The sequence below is a fragment of the Mycteria americana genome, chromosome 7 (assembly GCF_035582795.1).
Source record: "Mycteria americana isolate JAX WOST 10 ecotype Jacksonville Zoo and Gardens chromosome 7, USCA_MyAme_1.0, whole genome shotgun sequence".
Taxonomy (NCBI): Eukaryota; Metazoa; Chordata; class Aves; order Ciconiiformes; family Ciconiidae; genus Mycteria; species Mycteria americana.
Window position 1 is genome coordinate 53,578,835 of NC_134371.1, and position 19,109 is coordinate 53,597,943.

Here is a 19,109-nt window from a genome sequence, read left to right on the forward strand (position 1 = left end):
CGGGCTGCTCACTGCTGAGCCATGGGTGCCTTCTGCTCAGGCTGCAAAGAAGGGAAAGAGTTTAACACAATCCTTGCTAAGGTATCTAAATGATAAATTCTCCCTTTTAAAAATAAAACCACTATCCCTGCATCAACCATGGCTCCTAGTTTGGATTCAGTTTCTATGCGCTGTATTTTGTCAGAGCTTGTTACTGAATTTCTGTTCCTTGTGTTGGTCTTTGCAGACATGATTGAAGGCCTTTATAATCCTCTCTTTGATCAGTGAAACAGGTTGAGCTCTGTGAATGCTGCTTTGATTAGGGTTTTGGAAATTATCTTCCTCCTGGTGGCTCCTCTGAGCCCTTTGACTGTTGGACATTCTCCATGTGGTGGATGTGGTACTGGAGAGCAGCTGTAGCAACAGCACACGCCGGGATGGTGGATCTCTCTGTCCCTACACAGAGTTCCCCTGCTTGTCCGCCTGAAGGTCTCTCTTTGGTCACAGGATTGCAGTTAGAGCCCACATGCAGATGATTATCCTTTGTGGTGGCTCATTACAAAACTAAACAGATGGCCCATCCTCTGGCTGTGGCCTGAGGTCCTCGTGTCAGCCACGAAGTCTTTGCAGCGGCCATATGGCCGTGTGTGTTGGTCGTTTGTACCTCTTGTGCTGTCCTCCCTGCCTGTGACCCGGTTTGCTCATGGTTTAACACTCCGGTCGCTGACCAGTGATAATTGTGTGCTCTCAGGCTATTTGTGTGAAACTTGAGTGACCTTGCACTGGTGGGTTTGTTTGAAACATGCCTATTCAGCAATGACTTCCCTTCTCATCAGGCCTTGAGACCATATGTGAAAACATCTTATTTGCATACCAGCAGCAGTATCCACTTGCATACATCTTAACCTGGGGCATCAGTGCTATCACTGCTATTGACTGGAGTTATTTCATCCAAAGCTGTATCAAACTAGACAAGATTGACTCTGAATATATGCTGATAGGTATTAATTATTTTATCCTTCAATTCCTTATTACTCTCCTGTTAGTCATTTTGCAAATTTTTCTGGCATCCCCATTAGGCTGTGAAGGATTATGAACACCACAGAACTCCTCCTTAGGTGGAAATCATCCTGACCTGCTGTTTTAAAAGTGCTTTTTAATAACTGCTGTTTAATGTCCTCCTGTGTTATGGTTGTGATGAAAATTACTCTAATACAATCTGAATATTTAACTGGCTTTTTCCCCATGCAGAGCAGAAATATTTATTCAGTACTTCTACCTTTTTGGTGTGAATATTGAAAACTTCACCCTTTCCAGGTAGTAATGAATCAGCACCACTGTTATTCCCGTTGTTCCTAAGGTAGGGAAGCAAAGGAGAAATAAAAAGACCCTCATGAATCTTGATTTTTGCTATCCAGAGGTTTTCACTAGGTCCTTTTGCTTTTAAAAGTTCTCTTAATTTCTGATATATTGCACTAAAACTTTTTACAATTGTTTTGGCTGTTATATCTGATTTAATTTCCCCTCTACACCAATTAACTTATCCATTATCTTTGATCCTTAATCTAGTACGGCGTTCTTTGTCACATGTGAGAGCAGGCTTTCTGGACATTTAGTGACATTTTCTTAAAACTGCTTCTGGGCATTACTTATTTTTAGCATGCAAATTAGCTGCTTAATGATTTGGCTCAATTATTTCAGCTTTGGGAAAATAAGGCTTCTGAAAATTATTAATTCTGTGTGTTCGTTATATAACTGCTTTTACTCATTAGGGACATACATTTTATCTATGAAATCTGTCACTTGTTTGGTGCATTTTAGCTTCACCGCTTTATCTAACTGAAAGAGCATGGAGTGTTGTCTGTATTATGAACAAATTATTGTGTCTTTATAAAGTAATATCCACTAACTGTGTGTTAGGTTTTTCAGGAGCATCATCTTTCTGGTCACTGTAACGAGTGGTCTCTGAAGGAAAAGCTGTACTTCTTGCTTTAGAGCAAAGCGAGTATTGAAAAGACCTGGTGTATTCCAGTGTGTTGGAGACTTACTTCCTACCTTTGCCATCTTTTCAACCTGTTACTCTGCTGAAGTGGAAGATGAATGTGGAACAGGCCAAACAAAATGTCATGTTCCTTCTGCTCTGACCTTGCAGACTGCATTAATTTCTGCAGCTTCTCTTCACTGTTGGGTAACTCTCGTTATAACTTTCTGTCACGAGCGAGAACAGGTAGGAAAACAGACTTTCTACCTTTCCCCTTGAGCACTTGTAGGACATCAAAGGCATTCAGCAGTAGACAGAGACAAGTTTTAAAAACAACACTAACATCTACAAAGAATATAGCAGTCATTATTTTCCCAGGTTTCCACTTTATTGCTTGACCCACAGATCTGTAAGCATGTGCAGCGTGGAGTTAACACCAGCCAGCAGAAGACCCTTCCTACTCAAGAAGCTAAAAAACTTGTTGTACAATATATGCTTGTCTCTGGTCTTCCTAAGTGTAACCCAGTGATCGTGAGGAGTGAATGAGGAGCTCTTGAGCTGTCTTCCTTACATGGGGGTACATAACTAGCAAGTGTTAGGGCATCTTCATTTTCTCCAGGATGTTTGCAGGAGATGCACTAAGGGCTTGATGCTGCAGTCAAGGGCAGTTGTTCCTAGGCAAGGTGCTCCTGGCAGTTTCCCCCCTGCTTGCCACATGGTACAGGCATTGTTTCCCTCCTCCCAGGCTGGATGATGTGGCATGCCCGTAGCTGAGCCCTCTTGGTAGGGCTGGGGCTTGCCTGGCTGGGACTGTGGTCCTCAGGAAGGCTCAGCCATCCTACACAGCAGTGACGTCCTCCCTGGTGGGCAGGAGCGCCCAACAGCCAAAACCAAAAACGGCTGCCAAGGAAATACAGAGTTCAGCTCCTCAGTGGCAGGGGTGCATTAAGTTGTTTTCATTTAACTTTCCAATGAATGACCCCCACTCCAGCCCAAGGCTCACCTTTTTGTTTGCAGCAGGTCCTGCAGGTATCCATGGGCTCTGGCATTACCTTTGTCCGGGATCGCTGCAGTTACAAGCTGTCAGGTTACTTCCACACCTCCAATGGTGTTGATAGCAGCTGGTGAGGTAATAGTTTCCATTTAGTTATAATTTTATAAATTTCAGTATTTCCCTTTATTTTTGCATGGCAGTGAAGTTATGTAGTACTGTGCAGAGAAAGGAAAAGCCATTAGGCTGACTATAAAGTAATAGTAGAGTCTGCTGTATCATCGACTCTTGGCTGTTATTCCAGCAGACGTGCTCACTATTCCCACGCGAGTCTGGAAACGGGCTGCTGTTGCCTTGTGTCCGTCAGTCGTGCTGCTGCTGTTTGTTCTGTGCAGCGGTAGGTTTGGGCCAGGCTCCTGCGAGGCAGGTATCGCTCCGAACAGGGGACCTGTTGGGAGGATCTTGGCATTGCCACATCCTCCAAAGCGGTGCCCTGTGCACGCAGAGCTGGCAGTGGGCAGGAGGGCAGAGCTTGGGTGCTCTGGTACGTAACCCCTTGGGAGCATCGCTGCTGCTCTGCAAAGGGTGTGGTGAAACATGGGCATGTGCTGCCTCAGATTACAGGAGGTGTAATTAGGAAATGTAGGTCATCAAATTCAATTAGCCCGGTGCAGTGCAGCTGGGAAGAGTTCTTACTGGATTCACTCCTCCTTCAGAGTAGCTCTTATTAAATAATACCTTAAGTGAAACCCTAATTTCTAAGGTGCATTTAAAAGCCTGCAGAGAGATACTTCCCTTCCCAAAGTAAATGTTAGCAAGACAAAGTAGTAAGACACCAAAGAAGCTGTCTCCGGCACAGTGCCCGATGAGTGGGATTGGTGGGGGAGTGAAGGGGAGGCAGCTCAGTTTGCAAAAGCACATCTTGCTAAAGGAGCGTGATTGGGTTAGGAGTCTCACATCTAAAGTGTCTTTCTACTAGAAGAGCTTTAATTAAGTACAATCTTTGAACATTTACTTTTTATTTAACTGTTGTTTTGCTTTTCTTCATTTTTCTCCTCTGCCCCTGTACATTACAAGTAAGCATGTTGGTTTCCCTTTGTTTAAATCCATTTGTATTTATGCATGTACAGTGGAAGATGTTGATACAGTAGCAAAGTGCAGTAGTAACCGAGTTGCAGACGTGTCAAGGAAATGTATTTCTTTTGAAAATGTACCATCACAACCCCGCAATTTCACTGCACTTTGTAGCTGAACACAATGTTTAGCTCTATTGAAATAATATGGTCTTGGGATACATAAAAGTGTGTAGCAGCTTGTTTGGCAGGGAAAGGAGCAAAACAATGAACCATGTTGCAACTGTTAGTGCTCTTAAAGTGCTTTCCTTACAGGCATGCTGACATTTGCATTTCTGCATTTGTTGTATAAAAAGTCAAGGGACATCTTGGGTGGGTGGGATTCTGCCTTTGGTGGGGCCATGATTTCATCCTCTGCTGCCTGCCTAGAGCTCAGGTCTTGTGTTCAGGTCTGACCCTCCTAATTCTCACCCAGAAGTACATGCTCTCCTGGCAAATCTGTGTGGAGTTATGTTGATGATCCTTGCAGGTGGTCAAAGCAGCAGTGTTGTCAGATTTGAAATGGCTATGACTTGACCTTAATTGCACCTAAGCAATTTCATTAAAAAAAAAAAATTCTAATCTATGTTTTGGTTTTAAACTTGGTCAGTGCTTATCTATGACTGAGTATCAAAAGGATGTGTGTTGCTGTGATGCATCTTTAAAAAACATTTTAATTTCTTTATCCTTGTGCCTCTATTGCAGAAATTGTTTGGAGGGGGTTGTGTAAATGTCAATGCACTGAAACTTATGTAGACTTCAGGTAATTAAATACAGGGAGGCCTTAAAGGAATTCCTTTGGCTTGTACTTCGTTAATATTTGTTGCATGGGTCAGGGCTTTGTAGATCAGAGTTTTTATGTGTGCCCTTTTTGTCTGGGTGAAATATCACTGTGTGAAAGGCAGGTGGCTATTTCTTTTTTTCCAAGCATTTAGGTGTCTGTCATAAACAAGAAATTCACAATTTTTCAGGACTTTTGGCAATGCATCACCTATATCCGAAGTTGGTCTTGATCACGGGGCAGACGGGTGCCTTTCACAGCAGTCCTGATGGCGTGGTTTTGGAGCGGCTTTAGGAAGGCTCCCGTGCTCCCTCCTTGGAGCTGAGGGCATGGTTCTGCATCTGGTGGGTCGTTGTCCCCTCTGGGGCAGTGAGACTCAATGCTGTCACGTAGGAGGTTTAATCGCCATAAACTTCCTGTTCTATAACTCTCTGGTCTTGTAACCGTACTGAATGACAGTGTCCCAAGTCCCCTGAGACATTAGTGAGGGGAGGCAGGGTGTGAGCAGGCTGGTTTAAAAGTAGGAGCTGTGTTTTGTTAGTATCGTGTTAATGTAATGTACGTTACAATGAAGGTACTCTTCCTACAGTTGTTGGTTTTTAAATGAAATACTGCCTGTGAGTTTTATGGCTTAAAAATGCAAAAGGTGAGAGGAGAGCTTGTACTGCAATCCTTCTGTCGCTAGAGGCACGGGAGGGTGAGCGATGTCCCGGCAAAGCAGCCCGAGAGGCGGCATAGCCCCTCTGCGTTTGCAGGGTGTGCAGCAAGCATCTGGGGGGATAGAGGCTCTTCTCTGCCCGGTGCTGCAGGCAGCTGCCGGAACACTTGGTGAGCCTGCAAGGGAAGGCAGGGCACTGCATATACAAAAGTTTCTACCTCTTTGGTATGTGTGGTTGTAGAGATGTGTGAGATGTAGAGATAAAATGTGTGGTATAGAGAGACTGCACCAACTGCTGTATCTTTCATGTGCTCTTCATGTTTTAGTGCTTGCTGCTTTATTCTTATTTCTTCCTTACGACTGTAAGCCTCAAACGGGAAGTTGGTGCAGAAGCAGGACTTGCAAAGCTGGGTCTTTCTTCGCCTTTGTCAGTTTGAGTTCAAGGAACAGTAACCAGAGATGGATAACTGCTTATGCTTACTGCATATTTTTCTTTAAAGCTTAAGAATTTATTAAAACTTGTCAGTATAGTATTAGACTGCCAAAGGTTATTTTCAGGTTGAAATGTCCCACCTAGCACTGTGGTGGCTAATTTGTTCAATAGATGATGCCCAGTTTGCTTATTTGTATTGAGATGTATTTTTGACTGCTTAAAACTGTTGGTGTGTCTTCAAGGATTGCATCCCATTTCATGTATACCAGTAAACTTCTGTAATCCTACTGGGATGACACTTTTCTTACCTGGCAGTGGAAACTACTGGAACTAGTTGGGAGACAGAAAATGGTCAGAATTTACATTTTCTGCCATTATTGTCATTAGATATGTCTAGACACTTCAGGGCACTCTTACAGGATGTGTTAGCTTAACTAAAATAAGACGGACAAGTCAACTTCTCTGAAAGCATGAATGAAACCTATTATTAGAGGGGAAAAAAATGCTGGGTTAGTGTAACTTCTGCCTGTGGGGCCCTTGTTAGAAAGTAACATGGGAGCAACCGGATGCTTCTCAGTGAAAGGCCAGCTATCGAGTGAATTCAATGTGAAGAAAAATATTCCTTTGCTGCTTGTGACAATGGTCATTGCTCCTTGAGCTGGGCTGGCTTCAGGGGGTTCTGGGCAGGCGCCCATGGGAGCAATTGCTTTTCTTCCCTGCCCATCCTCAGCACGGGGCAATGGGGACCTGGTGGCAACCACTGGGTCTTGTCCGTAGGTCCCCACCAGACAGACTAGATGGGGCCAAATCTTCCCAGTGATGGTCCTTGGCCATTTGTGCAGCTGAAATCTGCAGGTTGGTTCCCACATGCCTCGGAGAGATGATGGGAAGAGTTAAGAGCTGGATGGTGATGGTAGCTCTTGGGGTCCTGCTGGGACGGAGCTGGGTGGGAGCTGCTTTTCTGCAGTATTGGGTTAGTTAATATAAAATTAAAGCTTCTAAATCCCCTTCCAAGAAGGAGATTGACATGCTTTTCAGTGTTTGAAATTGCCAAGAGGACTCCAAATTTTGTACAATGGTATGTGCACACAGCAAGATCAGAAGGCAACAGCAGGTGTGCCAACAGCTTGACAATTAACTGTGAGGAATCTAAGCAAAATCCATTTTAATGCAAAATTAACACTCTTGAAGGGTTTTTCAAGAGTTTTTGAAGTTTTTTACATTTATTTTGGTTGATAAAACTAAGATTTGGTGGAAGTAGGAGGAAATGAGTTGCTGAACTGCAAACTCAAATGAAAATTCAGACCAGACCAAGCTTGACTAGGTGCTAGGGAAGCTGGGAGGTGCTTGTACCATTTACCACTATGTTCACATTGTGAGCACCCTGTTCAAGAACTTACAAATCCCCAAATGTCTGGGTTGAGGTATAATTATTTTTCACTTCTTTAGTGTAGATTTTCCTTTGAAAAGAGTTCCCTACCTTAAAATAAGCAGAGTATTATCCTTGCCAAAGATCTTTCAGCCTCTTTAGAATAGGGTGTTTAGATTGCTGGGGACAAAGTGAGTATCTTGAATGCTCTGTGTCAAGGCATGAACAAACGGCACAGAAACAGTAGTACAGTACAGAGTGAAACCTGACAACTCGGTGTTAAAGGAAAGGAATGCTACTGTATGGTTCGATTGTGATCAACTTATCTTCAAGTGGGTTTATTAGCAATTTAATGGAATATTGGTTATTCAAGAGCCATAATAGCCCCGGCTGAAATGTCCCTTCTGCATGGTTTTCCCATACCCTGTGGAATGAGCAGAATGTGACAGTCGAGCTTTCAACAGGCTTCATGAATTTTAAATACTTTTCAGCTGTGAAATGGGGCACATGGCGTGTGGTCAAGGGTGGACAAGGAGCTGGCAGCCGCTGGGGGTATTATGGGATATTGAGTGTCTGGGAGATAATGAATGCTTGGCTTATCCAGGTGCATTCTTGGCCTGCTGTGCATGTCCAGGCAGAATGGAATATATTTCTCTGTCCAACACTTAACAATTGATCATTTTGTAATTGTAAGCAGAAAGTATTTAGAAAGTTACTTTCTCAGCATGCCTGCGTACGACTTAAATTTCATGTCATCGTCTTTCCAGCAAAATCTTCACTGTTTTTCTGTAACAATGCATTCATGTCACTTAAACTTTTCCACTAACCTGATTTTATGCTTAGTGGATCTTAGCGAGCCTTTTCTTCTAGCGACTTTAAATCTTCATCTTTTTAAGCATCCTTCTTTTTCTGTGAATTTTTTATACCTGATTGAAATTATCTCCACTTGCTGTGGTTGAAATTTCAGCCCAACTTCTTGTAGCAAGTGAGCAGGTTGCTGGCTCCTGTTTTGTGGGAAATGGTGTTCCTGCATTTTAAATGCTAAGTGGTGGAAGAGAAGAAGGGGAAACCCAGGAATGATTTACTGCTGGTGAGCTGTTCTCATGCGCTTTGGTTCTGCTTAGCTATTAAAACACAACATGCTCCAAGGACATCCAGATTAATTGTGTGTTTTAACTGCTTGTACCTGGAAGAGGAGGTTGCTGCTTGACCTCCTGAGACCTGCCAGGCTGGAGCTCCCCTCCTGTGCGGCGGAGAAGCTTTTCTGGGACAAGAAGCCCTGGAGGCCACCTGCCACTTTCTGCTCCTCTCCTGTGTGCCAGTCCCTCTCCGTGCTGCCCCTGATCCAGCTCTTTCCATGTTTCTCCTTCCTTATTAATCCCTACTGGTGCTGTACTCACCCTGACCTCGGGTCACTCTCTAGGGGCAATGGACATTCGGCACCAGGTACATCAGGTCTAGGCACACAGTTTCTGACTATTTCAGTAGTAGGGCAATGAGTGGGTTTGGATCCATAATTAGCAGTGTGCGGGCAATAACAAATGGGGTAATTATCTGTGTGGCCCTTTCTGAACTCCATGGTTCATAAACTACACAAACTCTGCCAAAAGCTGCTCCTGCTTGGTGCAAGCTTTGGGTAAGGGTGAAACTGTCTGAGCTGCAACCTCAAAGTGTTGGTGTGGGATCTGTGTCTGGAGCAACTAACAAGTTATCTTCTGCTTGAGGACATGGCTTGGGAGTACCTTAGTGTTCCTTCTTGGCCCTCTCATGGCCTTGTTTGATGAAAAATGGTTGAGGACAAGCTGTGCTGCATGCATGCTGGACAGCATGTCTGGCTGAGCGGGGTGGAAGGAGCACAGTGTCTGCCAGCAGAGAGCGGTGCCGGCTGTGTGCCGGTGGGTACTCCGGCACAGCCACTGAGGCACTACAAGTCTGATGCTACAGTGCAACTGCCCCACCATTTGGGTAAGGACCTGGCCCTGGAGCTCTATGTTGGCAGAGGGCAGCAGGGTAGGATCAGCTGAAACTCCCAGAAAAGGTTTTCTGGGTGTTCTGATGTAACACTGTTTTCCACGTGTCATGATGTGCAGCCTAGTTTGAAGTCATGCTCGGATCGCTCTGAACTGAGCAGTCTGCATGTGATTTGTCCAGGTGCCTTGGGAGCAGCACATCCACCCATGCCATCCAGGAGTGTGCTGCTGAGCAGCTGGCAATTTGCTTTGGGGCCAGCCTGCTGCTGGTCTTCACCTTCTCTCCCCTTCCCGAAAGAGGCAGTGGGATGGACACAAAGGCCCTGTGTGGGTCAAAAGGGGGACTGATTGCCAAAGCAAACTGTGGTCTGTCAGCTGGTGGGGGCAGGAATGGCAGGTACAGGGCATCCTTACCAGGCTGTGCTGGCAGCTGTTTGTAGGACAGAGTTGACCTTACTTGTCTTGCACTTAACACACTCTTACAGTGTGATCCAGCATCGAATAGCAGTGCTGGAGCATCTTGTTCTTCCACCACTTCCCTGCTGACCTCTCAAGAGCCAGGGCCCTTTTTGGTATCAACACTGGGAGCAGGAGTTGGAAACTCTGCCACAACCCACATTCCATGAATTTCCAAGATCAATGTACATGAGGGTATGCATCTGACCTACTTAAAGCAAGAGAACAACCAGTAGTGGGTTTTTCTTCTCAAAAACCTCAAAACTATGACAGTGCCGCTCTATTTTCTTTGAAGCCTCTGAAAGCCCAGAAGGGCAATGCTTATCATCAAGAGGAGACAGGCTTTCCTCATCTCCAAATGGAGCAGATTCAGACATGCAAGAACCTGGATCGTGACCAGCACTGGTATCTGGTTTTGCAAAACTGAAGTCTACCCTTTCCTGGCCCCGGATTTGTCCATCTCTATTTATAGCCTTCACTCGGAGCCTTGCTGAAAAATGCATTATATACTGACAGTGGCACTTTGTGAACTTGGAGCTAATGGCTCCAGAAATAGTCACCTCGGAGATATCATAGTCTAACTTCTGCATATACTAAGTCTGACATTTGCTTTGTACAGCTATAAATGACTGTTTAAAACACAATGAAGTGGAGACTGAAACCCAGTAACTGTGATTTACCATGCTGGAGAAATTGGTGCTGGATGTAAAATTTCAGGAGACAGTGCAGTAGTGTCTTGGGCTGAGAGCCCTTTTTGTTAGGGCTGCGGTTGGTCTCTGGAGCACCGAGCTGTTAGCACTTAGAGCTGAGCTCTGCTGGTTTAGAAACCTCATTTAATCTCTGGCTCATTGGACCGTCTTCTGCTCTCTGAATCTCTTTGCATCCGTTCATTTGAAACAGGTCTGCAGACGTCTTCCCCCTTTCACCAAGAGCTCGGAGGTGAAGGTGGATGGGTAATTGCAGTCATTAGGGGACGCCTGACCTGGGACCATCCACAACTTCTGCCGAGCCCCAACTGTGCCCCTGCCCATGGGGTGTTTGGGAGCCTCGGTGGCACCTTGCCCATGGCCCTGCTGCCCAGCCCTGGCACCCTGGGGGAAAAGCTGCCCTGCTCACCACAGGCAGGGTTGAGCCTGTGGCTCACGATATCACTTCCCTGTTTCCATTGTCTTTTCAAAAGATAATTTCCTTCTTACTGTCAATAACATAAATACCATAACTTGGTTAGTGCACAGAAGACCAGTAAATAATTTAGGAAGCAGCCTCTGTTTAGAGTGCATCAAATACTAATATAGAGAAGGAAAAATCCCCGCACATCAGTTACAGTAATTGGTGGAAGGCACCAGTCCAGAGCGTAATGAGCTCCATTTTTAAAGCACGAGGAAATTAGATTCTTACAAATGTCAAACGCAGTTATTGTCCTCTTTCCTTGAAACAGAGCTGAGCTGGCTGGAGCCCATTGTCTCTCAATCAGCTTTGCTATAGATTAGACACATCCCGTCTCACACCAGGAATGTGCTTATTAGAAAAAATATCACTACACAAAGCATACAAGCTTTAACACTCAACCGGTGTACTAATGGGTACATTTACAATAAAACCCAATATCATGTTACAAACCTGAAGCTGACCTGAGATAATATGATACAGAAATCTTAAAGGATACAGATGAGTGTTTTCTTTGTGTGCTACAATTCTGACTACCTGGGGTTTTAGTTTTCAAATAAAGGAGATAAAGTGAGGGAAGGTGACTTTTCCTCTTGGCTACTTATGAAAAAAGCAAGCAGTAAGTCATCTTCATAGTGAATATGCTTGTAATCAAGTAATTTCCAAATACTTTGTGTATTTTACTGGTGTCTCCTGGGTAACTGGCTTCACAATGGACTTTCTCCATCCACCTTTTTTCAGTTCTCTCCTGGAAAAAAAAAAAGCAGGAGGTGGTTATTTGTTCATACATCAAAGCTAGCTCTGTGAATTAGTCTTTCATTCATTATAAAATCTCACCAGTATGTGTTTAAGACTCCACATTTCAGAAAAACAGGTATCAGTTGTTTGGGGAAGATAAAATGTAAGGAGGATAGAGGGCTCTATAAAATCAAATCCTGTTGCTGCATCCTTGTTTTTAACTTCTTACTGGAGGGTAACAGTCACTTGTCCCTCCTTAGCTAGAGATTGTATCTAGTTTTCCCTCCAGGGTAGGAGCTCTGTTGGGAAGTGGCACAATCATTCCTGATGTGGGAAGGCTTAAGGATGGAGCCAAGCTCTCAATTCCCTTTTGCAATGATGACATACAGACTCAAGCTACTTGTGTGGACTTTACCACATACTAACCCAAACTCTGAATGATGCAGTATGCTGTTTCCAAGATGGTCATGTGTCAAAACATGTACTGCGGACGTGCTGTGTTGGAGACCCTACTCAGAACTGCTGCAGGGTGGCTTTAAAGATGATGTGGTGGGGGTAATGTGAGTCTGTGCTATCCCCTGTGCAGGAAACTCAGCTGTATGTGAAAGCAGATGGGCAATTCATTTTTGGTTTTGTTTTTCAGGAATCCTATATTTACAAGTTCTTTTTTTCCCCCGTTGCCTTTTTCATAATGTCAAGTCTTCCCTCTGATCTTCTCCATCTCAGTTTGTCCTCCTTTTTTCATTTCTGCTTCTACTGAATGAAGTGCCTGTGTTGCCCATAGAAAACAAACAGTAACTTGAGACTTCTATTTTACACAAGCAATGGATATTGAAAGATATTCCTAGCATATGTCATCAGATGTGTGAACAGCACTTTCCAATTAAAACTCTAGGAATTTCTACTGGTTGCTTAAAAACCCTGCAAAACATTGAACTGTAGACTTGAATCCATTAACACCCATAATGGAAAAAAGATCCAGCTATTTATATGGCAGTCATTTTATTTATTTAAATTTTGTTTCATAAGCTAAAATGAGCTCAACTGTTGGGGAAAAACATCTTGAGCATCTTATAAATATCTTCAAAGCCTCAAACAATCATGAAGCAAATTAAACTGGTTTTCTGTGATTTTTGGACAACTTCTAGTTCTGATAACTTTCCTTAATATCTGTGCTACAGCTGCATCAATCCCTATAAATTAAATAGAAACAATTCAAGGCATCTGACACAGCCTGGTGGTTAAATTGTAATCAGCAGCTGGTGTTTAAAACATATATATGACTCATGACAAATCCAAAGTCAGCATTTACCTTCCACTATTCTCATTAGCTAGGCACTTTACTTAATTGGTACTCTAGTGCAAATGTTATTAATTGGCCATTCTGGCCCAGGGATGTGAAGTGCTGCCACCTCTCTCCCCGGGAAGCTCTGCAGTGGAGTTGCTTCTCAGGACGGTGCAAGCATTTTGCATGGTTGCAATGCTCAGGCAAAAAGTAGGTCTCCCACCTGCTGGAGGGAGCCCACATGCACCTCTGTGACTGGTACTTGTTTGCTCTGGTCACAGCACATTTTCTCGCAGGCAGATCCACCTTCAGGCTTTTGTACCCCCTCAACCTTCCTCACATAGTGAAGATGCATGCTGCTTTTCTTTTCCCTTCAGTGATATGCCTCCTTCTGACCATTAAGTTTATTAAACCATTAACAGACACAAATTTTCTAGCCAGTGTGCCTAGCTTGCTTGCAATATTTGTGGCAGGGTTCCTGGCTGCATCAGGTCTGCAGGCAGCCTGGCAACACACAGAGGCACCTTCATGTCTTCCCTGTAGGCTGCCCAGGTTTTACATGTTATCCCTCTCAGATGGTCTTCTGTAGTCTAGAGAAGCTTTTGCTTTTGGCTCTCCCCGCAGAAAGTGGGGTAGGGTGGTCCTCTGCCACCATAACATCCTCAGCTCTGCTGATGCTCTAGGCTGGTGGGGAGGAGGACAGGAGCGGAGCGGGTGCTTGGCGGGGGCAGCCGCTGGCTTGGTTTCTTCTGCAAACCCAGACAGCTCGCCCTGGGAGCACCCGATCAGCAGCGTATCTCCTGAAAGGGCTTTCTCTTCTTGGTGTTTTGGTTTTGGAAGCTGCTGGAGCGGATGGATAACTGGAGACAGGTGACCATACAACAGGCTGGGTAATCCTGTTGTTTTCCTTGTGGTTTCCTGCTTGCCTTAACCCCATCTGATGCGTATATTTATTCCAGCTGCTGGTGGCTGGTGTACTTGTATATCAGGGCATCCTTATGCCCGGTCACAAGTTTGCTTGTCTGCTTCACACCGGCACAAAACAGTGAGTCTAGGTGCACTTGGATTGGGAACCTTCTCATATAAAGCTGCAACTGTATTACTCCGTATTAAGCAATTGTTTTCTTCTTTGGGGTCCGATGGCTCTTGAGCACGTAGCACCTGCACAGTAAAAACCACTGGGCTTTGCAGGCAAAAGAAATTATTCTGCTATCAGCACATAGATATTACGAAATGTTGCTGTGTTTGTACAACAGTCAGTTTTCCAATATTAACTCAGCTGTTTCCCATTTATTTTTAAAATACCACATGGGTCCAGTCCTCCTTATAAACCTAATTTTAAAGATCACTTGAGATAGAGCAACAAGACTAAGAAAAATGAAGCCTTACTACTAAGCCTGGAGACTATTGAGTGCCAAGTTTTAGCCTGAAGTCATTTTAGCATCAAGTGAAAGACAGAGGAGCAAAAAGAAGTGTTAATAATTGTAAAGGGCATGCTGCAGGCTCGCTCCAGTACTGTGTGCCAAAGCCTTAGATGGGATTTCACACGGGGAGGATGAGTCCCTTGGTCTCAGGAAGCTCCCAGGTACAGTACTGTGTTGCAGTGTAACCCATTAGCATTCTCCAGATGGCACAAAGACCTGCCTTCATCCCGTTCAACTTCAAACTGAAGCATCTACTTTAGCAGTGTGCTTACCCAAGGTTTTTTCTGTAAAGTGACTGGAGGGCAAGGATGTGCTAGAGACAAAGAGGTACCTCCAGAGAGCAGATCACTCCTGGATAAGATGATGCCCCCAGTGTATCTATTATAGACCTACATCGCCTGTCCTCACAGCCCATGGAGACCTGCTCTTGCCTTCTAGGCCTGGGCTTTGGGGTTAATGGGATGACTCACAAATGCTACATAGCCAAGCTGTAGAAACTGAGCAGAAAAAGTGGGCTTAGGTGGATCACATCTGCCCCCTCCCTTATTCCCTAAAGCCAGCACCGCTCTTAGGAAGGTATGGCAGGCAAAGCCTGTGCTGCTATTGTTCTGAGGCTGTTGCAGTGAGGGTGAAGGACTAATCATCATCACATCTCCTTTCTCTGCTGTGACAGGTATAGCTTGGCAGAGCCCTGCAAGAGTAGTGCTGCTAGAGTTGCTTCTGTTGGTAAATGGTGCTGGAAGACAAGTACTGTGTCACCTGCTTTAGGTTCCTGTGTTTCTTCTAGAAGAAAATGCTTAATTTATCACATTAAATAGATAAATGATCTGTGGGACATACAAAAATCAGAGCTATCTAACAGGCCTTCACTGCATCTTCCACATTCGTTAATGCTTGCTGGGCACCCCTGGTCAACCACGGTGAGGAGGTTTCACCGAATGTGAAGATGCTGCTGTGTGGGATCAGGTCGACGGGTTTCTGTGGATGAGCTCATATTTATACTGACATTCTGCAAGCTGTAGTCATAAGCTTTTGCTGAGCGTTTGGTTGTGTGTTGGTGCTTAGAAGCGTTTGGCGTTTTGGCTTAGAAGGCACCAAGACAATGGGGTTTGAACATAGCAAACGTTAGCCCCTCTTACGGATGGCCGATGACGTGAGCCTCTATAGAAACAGGTTCTGCTGTAGGCTTCCTCAGCAGCCCTCACTGGGAAATATGAAATGTACTGAAGCTGCATTGCCCCCTCCTGTTATGAGCTCCTTTCAGCAGGAAATGGGCTTGGCAGTGCCAGGCTCCCTGCCACGCGTGCGGCTCTCTGCGGCGAGCAGCCGGCCACACAACATATAGACATGAAAGGTCTTGTCATTCTGTAGCAAGGTAGCTCAAAAATGCAAGTAGAACTAGTGCTCAGTAAAGTTGCAAAACTCTAAAGGAATTGGACATTTACTGATTTAGGATTTTTTTTTCCTCCTGACTGAAGAGGGGCCTGGGGTGGAGCTGCCACCTCCATGGCTGGTAGAGCCATGTCTTGTGTTTGAGCAGCATGGAAGGAGAGAACATCACTCCTGCTGGTCCTTTTTCCTGCTCAAATCCAAGGGATAGGATTTGCAAGAGAGGATTATTACTGTGCAGAGGGACTGAACTTAACGCACGTTTTGGACCCCTCGTGTCTCCTCTGGTTGCTGCATGGTCACTGTGCAAAGGCAGGAGCCTGATCACTGCCACTAGATGCCTCATCCCCTCCAGACCATAAATGCCTCTGGAGAGAGTTGGAGAACTGCGATGGTCAGGGACACAAAGGACCCTGCCATCCATCTTGCTAAAGGTGTGTTAAAGGACTTTAATTCTTATTAATGATATGTATTTCTGGTAGATTTAAGTTTTTCCAATGATAAAATATATTCTAAAGAACTTTATTTTGAACAGGTTGAAGCCATGAAGAGAGTACTAGAAAGTCTCAACCTCAATATAGTAGAGATGGTAGATGAAAACGCAACCTTGGATGGTGGAGATGTCTTATTTACAGGTATAGTGGTAGTGAATTTGCTGTTTACATACTCTGCCTCGAAGACCGAATGTTATCTGTCGTCTGTGTAATAAAATGTCAATCATGCGGTTTGTTAAATCAGTTGTTTACTAAATGTCATGAAGGTAGCTGAGAGATGAATTTTCAATGCAATGCTCGATGTCCTGCCTAATGCCTGAATAAATGAAGTAGCAGTACACACAGTACAAAGAGCAGCACTGTGCATACAAATTTTATTTTAGCTTGTAAAGTGCCAATAAGAAAAATGCTTTCAGTAGTCAACTGCCTGCAGTTGTTTCGTATTTCTTATTACAAGCAGCTATGTTCACCAGACTCATTTTCAGGACTTGTAAAAGCTTGATGCAGACAATTGTCACTAGTTCAATGAATCAAATGCAAAAAATCCATTTTTAGTTTATGGAGAAAGTGGTGGAGTTGCCTGCCAGATGTCATGTGCTAGACAACTTATATGCATGGTTGACTTCAAAGATGAAGATACTGACTGTGTTTTTTATGTCATTAAACCCATTAGGCATTTTCTCACATCAGCTGCGCACATGCTTGCTCCCCGCCTCTGCTGAATGAGCCTGTTTATTTTGATCAGTGTCATAGCAGACTGGCTGCTTGCCTTAGTTCACCAAGGGGAAAGAAGGGTCTCAAAAGAGGCAGACTGGGAAGGGAGGCCTTTCTAATGCAGTGCAGATCCATCACAGATTTCCTCTGGAGCTGGAGGATGCTGGTGGCTGCAGAGCTGCCTTCCAGACCAGAGGAAGTCTCAGAGGGAGGGGGAAATGGTCAATCAGTGCTGTACTAATCCAGCCCAGCTGTTCTTTTTCCTGACTCAATGACCATTGCAGAGCTTTAGAAGAGGAAGCTATTTATGCTTCTGGTGACATGTGTCTTCTGGAATAAGGTAATTGCTTTAAATTATCAGCTCACAATTGCAGGTTGCATTCTTCCAAGCTGAATTTTCAGTTCTACTATTCAACTTCAGGAGAGAAAAATAGAAAATGTTACCTGTGAAAGATTACTGTAGAAATGTCTCTAAAGCTGGCCTGTTTTTAAAATGTGTATGTTCTGATGAAGGAGCTGATGTAGTGATTTTTTTGGATGGCTTAAAAAAAAAAAAACCAACCAAAACTGTTCTTGTTTTGCCCTTCATTTTTTCATTCCAGGCAGAGAATTTTTTGTGGGTCTTTCCAGGCGGACAAATCAACGTGGTGCAGAAATTCTGGCCGACACATTTAAGGTTTGTAGATTCATTCATGCCACAGGAAAAATAAGCTATCATCCACTGAACCAGTTTAAAACTTATACTGGCAAAGACATTTGTCATACTTAGTACTTTATTTAGGACTTAATTAAAAAAAAAAAGTGCAAGTTACTGAAAAGGTTTGAGCATCCTGTAAAGTGACAGATGCTGAAGTGATCTGAAATGTGAGATCACTGCATAAAAGTAACTTGGATAGTGGGAGGCTGTTATGATTTGAGAGCATATCAACACTCACGTTTTTAATGTTTTCATGTATTGGCAACTTGTTCTTATTGCTGGTCCCTGGAGAGGTTTTATGTACATACTATTTAATTACACATTTTAATGTATTTCTTTACAGTTGCAACAATAGTAATATTTGAAACATATTCTGGATTTTAGTCCAGTGCACCAGACAAGACAAGCTGGTCCAGAGGGGTATGTCATACTTAAACAGTTGACACTGTGCCCTAGGATATGTTGCTATTGTTAATTTGCAGAAAGTAAAATTAATTACAGAATGTCTCAATATAATTATGGAACTACGACAACTTAAAAATATTTATAGCAACCATTCTTTGCTCCCATACAGGATTATGCTGTCTCCACTGTCCCTGTTCATGATTCTTTGCATCTGAAGAGCTTTTGCAGCATGGCTGGACCAAACTTGATTGCTATTGGATCAAGTGAAGCTGCACAGAAAGCCCTCAAGGTAAAGCACATAAGAAAATTTTCTAAACAGACTTGGTTTTTTTGTTTTTAATCTCTGCTCAAAGATGCTGGAATTTTGAAATAGATATAGATCAATGAAAGAGGAAATCAGTACATCTCAGGGTCCTCCTGCATGTGCAGACCATAAAGAATGTTTGTATCAGGCAAGAGAACAGTTATGTTAATTTAGCTTTAGCTATCTTCAGGAAATAAATGGATTATACAGGTTAAAATGGATTACGCAGGTTATTACTTACAGCTTTGTTGACTAAAAAGCTGATAATTTGGTGATAGGAGGAAGGAAGGAGATATCATCAGAGCAGTAGATGTTTACTTCAGATGTTGCCATGAGGAAACGTGGCTTTTGAAATTGCCGGAGGGGAAGTAAAAGTTTTGGCATGAAGGAGGAGGGAGAGAGGTCTGATCGCTGTTGCAAAGATGACCCGTGTACGCATTTTGCAGTGTAGGCTTTCTGGATAAGATCGGTAAGTAACTCCAGCTGCAGAGACCAGAGTCCAGGACTCCCCATCCTTCCTTCCTCTGTCACCTGGCTGCAAAGTCACCTTTCTTCCTGGTCATGCTTTTTCTTCTCTGGTCCCATGAGGGTCTCATAACAGCATGGCTTCAGCAGAAAGGAGGGAGAGTAGTCTCACTCCAGCCTTGCCAATGATTTGAGTATCTGAACGTTTTCCTTTAAACTGGGAGGTGTGGGTTTGAACCCTCAGGCTAAGAGCCCTTGTGAATCTGGGTGTCTCTTCGCTGGCAGACTTGTGAACCA

The 19,109-nt window shown here is 44.0% G+C and overlaps 1 protein-coding gene across 5 annotated transcripts in view; it reads left to right on the forward strand.

Moving 5' to 3' along the window:
* Positions 1–19,109, forward strand: part of DDAH1 (dimethylarginine dimethylaminohydrolase 1) — a 112,900-nt gene that overhangs the window by 66,819 nt on the left and 26,972 nt on the right. For 3 of the 5 annotated variants that reach the window (XM_075508473.1, XM_075508470.1, XM_075508469.1), the window contains 3 exons: positions 16,269–16,368; positions 17,544–17,617; positions 18,213–18,332. In XM_075508473.1, coding sequence (XP_075364588.1) covers positions 16,278–16,368; positions 17,544–17,617; positions 18,213–18,332 — 285 coding nt within the window. In that variant the 5' untranslated portion in view covers positions 16,269–16,277. Of the gene's footprint in view, positions 1–9,789; positions 9,926–15,918; positions 16,168–16,268; positions 16,369–17,543; positions 17,618–18,212; positions 18,333–19,109 lie in introns of those variants that run through there. The other 2 variants (XM_075508472.1, XM_075508471.1) reach the window with 2 other exon arrangements.